General features: G+C 41.2%; 1 protein-coding gene across 2 annotated transcripts in view; it reads right to left on the reverse strand.

Moving 5' to 3' along the window:
• The window catches only part of LOC117413976 (uncharacterized protein KIAA1522-like), a 61,727-nt gene that overhangs the window by 21,462 nt on the left and 27,637 nt on the right, over window positions 1-12,628 (reverse strand). The window contains exon 1 of one of the 2 annotated variants that reach the window (XM_058997372.1): window positions 11,019-11,257. The exons of the other annotated variant lie outside the window; for it this stretch is intronic. Coding sequence (XP_058853355.1) covers window positions 11,019-11,106 — 88 coding nt within the window. The 5' untranslated portion in view covers window positions 11,107-11,257. Of the gene's footprint in view, window positions 1-11,018; window positions 11,258-12,628 lie in introns of those variants that run through there. 2 annotated transcript variants of the gene reach the window in all.

The raw sequence follows: 12,628 nt of genomic DNA on the forward strand, positions 1-12,628 counted from the left end.
AGCTACAAAAGTTGCAAAAGGTTCTCAATCTGCTCTTGCACCCGCTGAGCATTTTAATCGATGCGCCTGACAGGACCTGTCTTATTGTCGTCAACATAATGTGACGAGATGTAAGTATGTCACAAACAAATGACCTACTTAAAACGAGGCCAAAGAAATCAAATGACTCAAGTGAATTCAAGCTGCACGTGCGTGGACAGTGCATGCTCATTTAGAGAAAATCCATCTTGTATCGGCATGAGAGCACAAGAGAAAAACAGACCTTTCTGTCAGTAAAATATTGCACAAAATACATTTTCAATACGTATTTGTAAAAGCGCTGTTTCTCAGGAAGTGTATCAAGATGCTACAAGCCTACTGAATCCCCTGGGACTCCTAAAGCAATAACTATATGACTGCAGACCATATATTATTTCACCGACGATAAAAAAGTACAATTTAGTACAGTGGGGTCCAGCTGGCACTGCAGTGGGAAAGCATGTAATCATAAAATGAATGGCTATAAGAAAAGTTAAAAATCAATTGCGACAATGTGGGCCAAGACAGCAAGTCAAACTGACAACCCTCCAATAAAATCACTGCCCTGTAAGAAACAGGTTCACATATTACATTCCAGCTGGCTATTGTCACAACTATTTATTTTAATAAATACCAAAATCGGCAGTTTATTCATTTTTTAGTGTTGAAATGGAGTGAATATTAAAAACGACAAAATCCAGATCAAAAGACTTTAAAAGCAAACAAGAAACGAAAGGAAGAGAGAGTGAAGAAGGAAGACAGTCTGTCTTGCACATCTTTTTAAAATATGACTTGTCCCCACATGTGAAATAAATCAACCCTCTAAAACTGTCACCACTTCACTAAAACTGTCGTTGGACTGCTTTCCACAGCTTTCGTTCTTGGTTTCATCAGTGACATGTGTCTGGCTGCAGTCTGATGCTGATGTATTGTGTTATGAAAACCATGTGCACTGCAATGCAGACCTATTCATTACAAACCGGCGTGGAATGAGAAAATCAGGAGAGATCCATCCTGTAGCAATTACTGTATACACCCCCCTGGAGGGAGCCAACAAGTATTGGAATACACTACAGGAATGCAGGCCATGCAGCAGGACTAGGGTGACATGTTTTGCACACCCCCTTTTGCTTACTATAAAACCTTGACATCCCTGAATAGGTAATCATCCCATCTTCAAACATGCAATAGATTTTAACCACCAATACGACAGCAACCAGCAGGGCTTAGGCATTGATGATGGCCTTTTCAGATGCACACATTTTGCACACAGTACTTACATTTTTACCCTCAGCTGTATAACATACGTATTGCAGACCTCGTTAAGAAAGCACAATGCTGTCAAGCTTTGGAGTGCACCTTTTTGCTGCACTTTTAGAGTGGAATTCAAAGTTAAGAATGTTTCAGACCATGAAATAAAAAGCTCAGGTTGTTTGTTAAAGGGCTTCAATGCACCTGGTGCATTCTAGTGGGTTCACAGTATTCCTATATTACTACGGAGGCGGTCATTACAGGGTTAAACATCCTTGTACAGTTGCATCTCTGAACTGCTCTTGTGATGATCTGCACCCACAGAAAAAGCATAGGTGCAATATCAGCAACAGGCTCTCAAAGTCAATACTGAAAAAGGAAACTTTACTGTCTATTGTTAAGAGCAGTCCTCAGCATGTTGCATTAGCTTGCCTGGCTGGCACTAAGGTAGCGGTGAAGTCTATTTTAATGATAGATGCCGTCCGATCTTAACGCTGCCAAGCCAAATATTTTACACACATCCCTCTCTTCCATTGGGTTTCGTTGTTCTTACTGATGATAACAAATTGATCGATAAATAAATAAATTTAATTAATTAATTAATTAATTAATTAATTAATTAATTAATTAATTAATTAAATTTATCAATCAAATCACCCCCAGGGGTTCCACCAATGGCAGTTTCTTTAATTGCTCCTTAGCCTTCACTAGAACTTACAAAGCGTTTCCATGCAGATCAGTGAGGATATAGAGCTTGAACTTGACCTACTTTTGTCTCATGATCAAGATGGAATGTATTTAGAAGGAAAACCTTACAAGGCGCTAGTTCCGTCATCCCGGAACATCTGCTTGACTTGTTAGAGCAGCTGCTTAGAAGTTTGACCTGATTGAGCGTTTCTGAAGACAGTACTGGAAGCCTGGACTTATTTAACAGCGTCAGTATTTTGTTATTAATGCAACACTTTTTCTGACTGTGATAACATTCCTGACTCTGGGTCGATTTGAGCAACCTGCCAGGATAAGCCAGCGCTGGATGTTTTTTTTAGCTTTCTACAGCGCTGGGGTATACTTCATCAGAAAAATACAGAATTTAGGACATGCAAATTAGAAAATGACATCTGTGGAGTTTTAATGAATGTGGTGCTTTGTGCTCCCACACCCAGCCCAAAAGGAGTCTATGCAAAGCACACCCATTCAAACAGCATGTAAATTCATTGATATTGCAGGTAAAACCGTACTGAATGAAGCCAGGTAGCCATATGTTCCTGCTGCTCGTCCCACCGGCGTGGTTTCATATACATTCACCATGGGAATGAGGAGTGGTTCACTTCCTTAATAAAGCACTGGGTCGGACTCACTTCCAAACTAAATAGACATGAATCACATGGGAACCATTAAAACACTTCTGTGTCTGATTTAGGTCTTTTGCAACATTTTTTGTAATAGCAGATCATGAGTACAAAGCTTTGCTTTTGTGATTTGTAATAAGTCAATATATTGTGTGTACTGTGTCTCTTATTGTTACAGAAAGCGGACACCCTAAACATGACGTATTGATTATTATTTAGTTTTGATCTGTGAAATCTGCTTTCATGTTTTGTTTGACAGTTTCTTTGACACGTGGGGGCTGGCTCAAGGGGCGTGCCATTACCTGGATGAATGTCTGAGCTTGCCGATTCCTGCACAGGCAGCTCAGCGGGTTTCCACTACAAATATTTACCTCTGCAAGCCAGGGCCCATCCATTTAGATGAAGCTGTCAAGTCGGAAATCAACCTTGCCTGGTAGAATGCAAAACAAAGTAGCCTACCCGGCTCACCTCACTGAACTATTCTACACAGCCCCTGCCAGCTTCAATCAAGGGCAGAGATGTGTGATAATGAACACAAATACAAAAAACATCAATGTGTCATATTGTGGCTTAAAACAGCCCACCTGCTGTCCTACATAGCAGTGAATTTTAGGAAGAAAGCTGTAACATTAGACAAATGTTGCCAATAAATTTTGTTAAAACACACAAGGCTTCCTCGGACCATATGTCTAATTTCACAACCAAGTTTATTTTTCCGCACAGTGAGAAATGTCCACTGTTTGACATATTGATGCGTGTGTTCAGTACGATTCTCTATTTCTGCTTTGATCATGGTTAGCCATGCCTGCTTACTAATTCAGGTCATGAAAAGATCGTGGGGCAGCATATCCAAGTCGCACAGGCTTCAGTGCACAATGTATCTCTTACACAGCGCAACCCTACGATACCTCCCCTCATTTAGCCTCAAGGAGTGTTTTCAGAAGCAATTTTTGCTGGAACAGTTAGTCAGCTGGGTGAATAACAATCTAAGCAGGAAGAACAATACAGACTCATACACCGATATAACCCATGGGGTGAAAGTGTAGTAAATGAGTCTACAGGCTGAAGAGAAATGCTATCATGCAATGCATCATTAAGTTAGGGTTAACTTTCACTGCAAACACGCTCTGCATCGATGTCAGCTCAGAACAATCAGGTTTTAGTTTCTACAGCACCTTTCTTTAACAAGCAGCTCCAGGCACCAGTAAACAGACAGAACCTGATCCGATTGTGAAGCCAACGGTGAGCTTGACTGAGCAAGTTAGCTTTTAGCTTAGGGCGAATTTCCAAAAAAGGGGGTCAATTTCCAAAAAAAAAAAAAAAAAAAAAAAAAAAGGGGCGATCAATTCCAAAAAACAATTCTGCCCAAAATCCAACTTGCTGTCTGTCCCTGGAGCTCCTTACCAAAAGCATGCCAGCAGTGTTAGTCTTTACAACGTCTACAAAAGGCAACATGTTATGACTTTCCATGAGAAGGAACACAGTTTCATGACACAACATACCTCAGAATACAATTCCACAGATTTCATACCGCACTGCTGTAACCTTTAAAAACAAAAGCCTGTTGTGCTTCATTATCTCAGCTCATTCCATTCCGATTACTTCCTAACCATGAGTCAGTACATACAGTTATTTATTAATTTAGCCAATATTGTGAGGGTTAGAGAGAGCAGGAGTTTCAGACTGAATGCGCTGGTTTGCACCAGCACTTTCTAAAGTGATGTCCCTTATCAATCATAACACTTAAGACATTCATGCAATGAAACGTCCCATAGCGCTTCTAGTAAGGTATAGGATTTAATCCCCCATACGCGTACAGAGGGTCCACATTATCCTGGAATACCATACATTAATCTGTAGGATTACACCCAAATACAACCTGAACTGTCTAGAGGAGTCTATCACAAAAGTTAGGAATTTTATTGTGCACAGTACAGCTGTTGTCCCAAGGCTGGATTTGAACCCGGTTCCATGGGTGAATCAACGACCTGCAGTGAACTCAAACAGGGGTGGAAACATTTCGTTTCTGTTATCGCACAGGGTTTCCATAACAACGTGCAATAAACTGCAACACGATACACGCTGAGCCGGATTAAAATGATTTCATAAGGACTTTATTTAAACAAGGAATTGCTTATGTGATTTCATATACATGCTCATGCACTGCAGTGGTTGCATGAATATATTAGCAATACTGATTGGGAGGTGGTGGGATCTCTGAAGCCAAGTAAGGCTAGGGCTGGTCAGTACACACACCCCTCTGAAGGAATGCCTCTGCTGTACGTTGCACACAATCAATTAAAAAGTTGAAAACAATATTTGTATTTTTTTGTTTTACATGCAACAAAGCTTGTAGATGACATTCATAGACACTCTGCTGCTGCTGCAGCAACTGCAGCAAGAAAAACTGAAAAGAAAGGGATAGCTTGTGTGTCTGCAGAAAACATCTTCTGGGAATGCTATCAAAGTAAAAAAAACAAGGGAAGCCGTGTGCATGGAAAATGATTTGGGACGCTCCAGTTTAACTACACCCCGCCCTTAGGTCAGCTCCACAGATGATTAGTTTCAATTCAGCATACAAAAAAACCAACAACACCACCACTGTGATCAGATTACACAGACTGAGCTGAGTGTCTTATGGTGCACTTTCAAATCGATTTTAAGATTCTGTTCCAAAAAACACACTGATCATCCATGGCAGGGCTGCAGTCCATCACTGAAGACACACTGTTCCAGGCCCTGCACTCTAGCTGTTGGACAAGAACCGGACTCAGTCCCAGTCTAATCTGGAATGAGACAGAATCGTTCACCTCCTCACCCCCAGACTTGTAGAAGAAAGGGGTCCATTGTTTCAAGTACTGTACTTATCACCCCACAGCATCTTTATCCAGTTCAGCTGAACTTCACTTAGATGCTTCAAATGAAATAAACAACATTAGATGGGAGCTAATTTGCAGGAGGCCTCCGTGTAACATGATTTACAGAACTCTCCTCCTCCTACACTTCAACTGAAATGCAAGAAAGACCCCCAAAACTTCATATGGAGACACTTGTGCTGTGTTGATTTCTTATGAATGTGTTTTAAATGATTTTAACTGCAAGGAGTAGACTCCAAATATGTATTATACTCCACTGCAAGTGTCCAAGAACGAGCGCAGTTGGGGCTGCATCTTTGGTTTGTTCGTAATGAGAACTGCACTTTTTCCTGGGATTAAAACATCACTTGCTGAGATGTGTAACAGACACAGATTCCCAGCCTTGTGTCCTCAGCTGGTCTTGTCAAAGCCTGTTTGAATTGAATCGGATCCTTCATGTCAAAACACTGACATTTTCAATTTTCCAGAATAACACGCCTGAGCAAAAAAACACCCTTAGTTTGAATCATGTTTATCCAGCCGACACTCGGTACACTGCGTCACAGAGAGTATTTGAAATCAATAACCATTTAAATGATGTTTAAATGATATGTTGCTACTAAACCCTCGATTCACAGATAATCCCATTAGATCTGTTTAATTTCCTTATTTATATTCACTCCATGCCTTTTTTTAGGTTGTCTCTAATCTTCAAAGGCCACTCAAATAAAGCCCCTGTAATCAAACATGAAATAACATTCATCTGAGCTTTTGACACTCCTCGAAACAGGCAACACCTGTAGTAAAAAATAATACGTATCCCCAAAACATTCATGCCTGGTAATTAAAGCACACATAACTCACAAACTTGGGATACCTGGTTATTATTACCAGACTAGATTTATACAGCGGTGTGCCAAACTTGAAGACAGTCTCTCAAACTGTTTAGTCACTGGACCGTATGGAATCTATATTAGTGAAGTGAGATATAATGACGATTAAAATGAGGGAACTAGATAATACATGATACAGTGCATGCCACGAATCACTCGTATTTTCCATATTAGTTAAATAGCCAGTGTTGGTTGGTCGGGTGTGCCAATAGAATCTCAAAATGTCCTTCCATGCTCTTCGCTTGGCACACAAACATGCTGTTTGGAAGCAGCAGATTATCAGCTCCTAACAGTGCATGTCCGGTAATGAAAGAAGGGTCAGTTGCCGGTTCCCAGGAATGAGTCACTGTCTGCTGAGAGACATGCAGTATAAATCGATCAAGACTGGCAGCTAATGGGCAGAGGGCAGGGCAAAGATTCACAACTCAGAATAGTTACAGAGTCACAATGCCAAGACGTGAGGGTACTACAGTACGTCAGACGCTGTTTTAAAGTTTAAATTTTAATCACAGCTGTAAAAAGCGAGGGGATTCCTTTAGCAAAAGAAGCATGGTCTTGTATTACTGTGTTCTGAGCCACAGGAAAAAATATTAAAAACTTTAACAACTGGTACAATGTTCATACATCTTCGATAGTACTGCGTGTTGTATAGAACACAATGCCTATGGACGAATAGAGAATAACAGTCCTATTCCAGGTTTTACTGCAAGCTTAGTAAGACCACAGAGTGCTTGTCAACTGTACACTAATTAAGCTCATACTAAAACCTGGGAAGGACTTTCCGGACTCCTGCTATGGTATTTTCACTACCTAGAAGCCAAATGGTGAATCCCCTCCACCAGACCCCATAATATGATAATTCTACATTTTTGTTTCAACCAGTTTCACTGTTCCCCCCCGCCCCCCACACGCATCCACTACTGTAGGTAGACTTCTTAAAAGTTTGATATTGCATTTCAGTTGGGATACCAGGAGGTGAAAATTAAACAACAAAACAGAAAAAGTACAACGAACAAAGACATCATTGTCACAACAGACTTTCAGCCTAGTTTACTTTGAAAAATATGTTTAAAAAAAAAAAAAAACACACATAAATGGAAAATCTGTAGGGTTTTGCACAATCGTGGCACCCTTCTAGTTATCTTCCCCCTCTGTGCGCGTGTGTGTGTTTATTTTCGGGAGGTATTGTTTCGTTTCTATGCACCATTTTTTATTTGGTAGGGGAAGAACAGCAACGAAAAAAAAAAAAAGTCATGTAAATGCTCTTGCCTGCAGCAAAACAGTATTTGACTGTGATCATAGATCCCACACCACACCCTGCTTGTGTTCTTACTTGAATTCCTTCAACTTCTAAACTTACTTTGATATTCATTACTGTTACAATACAGAAGAACATGCCGATTATGCAGAGCTTTCCCCTTAGAACGATGCAAAGTTTAAGCAACAAAACTCTGGTAAGCTCAAGATCCATTCAGACCAGTTAATATATGTGCAGTCTGTGGATTAAGAATGTGCCTGGGCAGATAACTCCACACCCAAGATTATAAAGTGAATGTCAATTAAACAGAATCCCCTCCAACTGGCATTCCCAGTCTTATGCTACATGCAGTGCGATCAGTGGGAAAGGGATTGCATACAAGGCTACTGAGGAACTGAAAACTTTTCACTACTGGTACCTGTTGCAGAAGTTCAAAAAGCAGAGGCGTTGCGGTGACTCATTCTCACAGGTCTGGACATGTGCTGCAGCTATCGGAAGCATTCCCTGAAGCCTGTGTGTTGTTCTTCGTTGTGTCTGACAATCCAGACACCTCAAATAGGGGCTGCAATACTTTCCTACAGGCCCCCCCCCCCCCCCCCCCCCCCCCCCAGTGCTCACTTAACTGTGCTTTCTAAATAAGAAAACAACTTGCCACACTTAAGTGAGCACTAACACTCCAGTGCTGTTTCGGAATGTGGCCATCGTACGATTCTGCAGTGCTAAATGCATGCCCAAGTTTATTGACAATTGAGTGATACAGTGCACCAAGCGCTGCCCACTGGCTGCCGGGCGCAGGACAGCTGTACTGATTTGCCGTTGATCTTTCACAGTCAATTAGCTACCAGGCTGTGCTTTAATGCGGAAATGCTCATTATCCATTGAGGAAATCGATGTATAATTATCCCTGCGCTCCAGATATGCCTGTTGAAAAAGGTCAGGGGAGCAATTAGGTCTTCATAAGCTATTAAGTTAGCAAGATGTAGGAGTAAAATGGACATAATTTGTCCCACCCCTGGTCGTTCTGCATTTTTGTCCCAATACTTTTCACAGGTTAGGCAATGGAAGTTCAAATGGTTGGAATCATAAGGCATTGCCTCAATGCACTGCCATGCACAGAAATTACAGATGCAAATTATTACACGTTGGAAAAAGACCCCAAGCGCAGTCTTTCCAGTCTCTGGATAATGTCTGTAGCAAATCATGCAGAATAGAGGAGCGAGGAATGCTGGAATTCCTGTGATGCTTGTGTGTCCAGCTCTCTCTATAGCATCAATGAAGTTATTCTCCCATGACTGCTCCACTATGAAGCTGCATCTGAACTACGGGTGTCCCGGGACAGAAGCACAACCACCTGGTGTCTTGCACTAGAGCCACAGATTAAAAGCCTGTACGGCTGCTTGAGAGCATCAGAATTACAGCTTAATTCAACATCACCCAACAGACTGGAGCACAGTGAACATATGCAGCAATGTTGGATCCTGCTGTGGTTTATCACAGTGCGGTATCAGACCCATCAAATCAAACCTATTTATTAAAAGGCTTGGGGACGACAATATTAAAAGGTCACACTTTAACTAAACTTATTAAAAACCTGTTTGATAGCATAATAATCAAACAATTCAAATGAACAGGAAGCGAACCAAGAGCCCATTTTTTTTTCACTTGTATTTTTCCACTCTCTCTCAAGTTCTCATGCCTTCCTCTGAAATGCTGAAGCAAATGATTTTTATGCAAACTGACGCAAAGAAATTAAAACGCAATGCCACGAGACTCCCACGTACCCGTCTCCAAAAAGGTGCGCACACGCTGCACTTTTTTTTAATCTTCTCATCGAACCCCTGATGCTATCTGGGTTTCGCTCTCTAATCGAGTTATTGCAAAATAAATTGCTGCAGGCGCACGAAAAATGCAGCCGCACAGCAAAACCAGCCCTTTTAAAAATGACACAGAATAATAGGTACAGGTTTTAGGTACATTAACTATAACCCTAATCTCTAGGTAGTGCATGTTTTCTTTCCCTTAAAGTGACAGACCTTTCAAAAAGTGTTGTACTGCCCCTGTACAGGTACTCTTAGTACAATAACTGCAGCCATTGAATGGTTACAAACTGTAATGTAAACAAGGCCCACTTCCTGTTAACATTAGGTATACAGTAGGCTAAAGTATCGAAGAACATAGTAAACAGAAACTAATGTAAAAAACGAAAAGTACTGTGGGAAACAGGAGTTTTAACACAGAGATTCTGAAGTGAACAGTAAGTAAACTAAACTGTGTAGGATACAGAGCAGTGCTTTGAACAACACAACAGCAAAACTTTCTTTCTTGCAAGCCCTGTAACCCGATAGTAATACCTAGTGGCTCCCACACTGGCTGAGAAGCAAGCCCTGGCTTGAATGAAGCTGTGATTTCAAACTCCGAAAGGGGAGGGATGGTCTCCACTGTAAGAAGAAACCTTCGAGATCAGACTCATTGGCTTTGCCATTATATACAGTATATTTTCATTGGCTTAGCCATTATACAGTAATTTCCCCAAGCATTTTTGTAAATGTAGGCAAGTTATTAACAAACAGAATCCCTGACAGAGGGATTGACAGTTAGATCATTTAAAAAAAGGATCCACACACTAATGTAAGCAAACCTCAGAAAGCCCCCTTATAAAAGTTTAACTGTATTTTTGCATTTTTACCATGCTTGTACTATGCAGTCACCATCGTTTACTCTGGTTTGCCATGTTTACAATGCTTACCCATACTTTACCATGCTTTCTCTGTGCTTGATTAAACTCTGCTATGCTCTTACTATGGGAAACATTTCTAAGGAAACTCCCTAACTTGAACAAAACAAACTAAAAGAAGTACATTTCAAGCTTCAGGCATAAGACTTACAATCACAATCTACCTGAGGTAACCTAAAAAAAAAACCTGTTCGGCCACTTCAGTCTTAGCAAACGTACAAATTCACAGGTCTTTCCAGACAGCACACACCCGCGCTGCTCCCGCTGTACAAGAAAGCATTCTCCATTACGGGGCTAGCTGTCAATATCGTTTCCCCGAAGGGAAGTGCATCTGACAGTCATTCTGATCAATAGACAAAGAGGGCTTGATAAAGGAAGTAGGCAGTTCCCATCCTCTTTCGCTGGAATGCCATTGCAGCGCTGTTTATCCTGTAAACTGGCTCGCATTAAGAATGCACTTTTAATATTTTTATCTTACTCTAGCTGGCTAACACAATCCTTGACCTAAAACTGCTTATCTGCAGGCTGTAATCCTGAATCACACACAGAGATTCAGGAAAAGCTAATTACACCGTAACGCAACCATGCTCACAACAGAAGCACACACACTGACCCACACAGGCATGCACACCGTATGCTGTACAGTAGACGTCCTCCTACCTGTTTTAATTTTCCCATTGCATCCAAAGTTCCAGAAAGGCTTGGCTTTCACTTGCTGTGCTTTCTTCTTGTGGTGTGCGTTGCCCATGCTGTGCTTTCGCTAAGGGTTCCTGGAGTTCCAGCGAAAGTAAACCCAGACGCTCCACTACATGGCTGCATGAATAATGTCACACCTGGCTCTGCTACAGCACAGGCAGAAGTCAAGCAGCTAGCTAGCACTGTGAGCTTGTGAAGGGGGTGTGTGCGTGTGTGTGTGTGTGTGTGTGTGTCTCGCTCTCTCGTGGCTGAACGCTGATCAGTCACAATAGGAATGTGGAGGAAGGAGGGCTCTCAGTACATTGCTGTGTTTCTAGTTCAGTATAACAGTTTTCTTGGGGGGGAGGGGGGGGGGGGGGGGGATTGAGAGCCCCTGAAAAATATATTTCAAATATGTGGTACAATTTAAGCTAAAAGTATCTCAGGATTCAACAGATCATGAATCATAATCAAATCATAATTTTTTTGGGGACAGGTTTCGAAACTCACACTAGACCTGCACCCACTCCTGGGTCTCAAACCTAGTTTAGGCATTATTATTGAAAAGACCAGGTATTATCAGCACAGTAGGTGCCAGGAATGTTAAAAATCAAGCCGTGCTGCTGTAAATATGCTGTTAGCTGTCTGTAGCTTTACTATGAGCTATGGTAGACAGACACTGTATTTAACAAGAACCTGATTTCTGATCATTTAAAATACTTAACTGTGGATAAGTCTGAAACCCAGGGATGGGTGCAGGACTAGTGCGAGTTTGATTATAGTGATCATATACAGATCCCAATTCCACAGCCACTAATATTTCTTCAGAGCCTTCAAAACTGCATGGCCTTCTAATCACGTTCAATTCCTACGCCAAAAGAAAATTCCTCGGTGTCCGTTTGCATTCTTTTCGTACAGTTTATCCTCCTGTGTGCTCTACTTTATCGTCAGAAGCAGACCTTGACAGCCCACGGTTATATTTCCAAAGCTGTAGAAACACAACCCCACACCCCAACCAGCCTGTCTCTGTCTATATCAATCTTGCCATGTTGTCTGTATTTTGAATTTTTGTCTCGTAACAATTCTTGACCGATTTGGAACAGATTTTTTTTTTTTTTTTTTTCAGACCAAATTAATTTTGTTTGCTTGATTTCTAAACACGTTAACCTTTTCAGCGCCATTCTGGCCAGGATGCCCTTGGAAAGGAGTTGCAGATTCCAAAGGGTTCGATCCTGATTTAGGAAGCAACACTGAATTTGAAAACGCAGCAGAGGAAGTGCAGAAGATATTCAGGTGTTATTCCTGTGGTTTTCACCCGGGATTCATTCTGAATTTGCAGCCTTTATTTTAAAGTGTTACCACTAAATGTTACCATAGAAATAAAAATACACACGTCTTTTGTTTGTTCCCTGAACTGGTGTGTATCTCAGTTATGAAACAAACAGTCTCGTTGTTAAGACCAGAAGATTTGCACACATGCAGACACGCCCTTATCTTTGAGGTCTGCAAAAGGGGCAAGTCAAGAAATGCAGTGTTTCAAACATTTAATTCAAAAGGGACAGAAGGTGGGGTTTTATTTATATGAGGTACACTGA

This window comes from Acipenser ruthenus, chromosome 23 (genome assembly GCF_902713425.1).
Source record: "Acipenser ruthenus chromosome 23, fAciRut3.2 maternal haplotype, whole genome shotgun sequence".
In the NCBI taxonomy this organism is placed as follows: Eukaryota; Metazoa; Chordata; class Actinopteri; order Acipenseriformes; family Acipenseridae; genus Acipenser; species Acipenser ruthenus.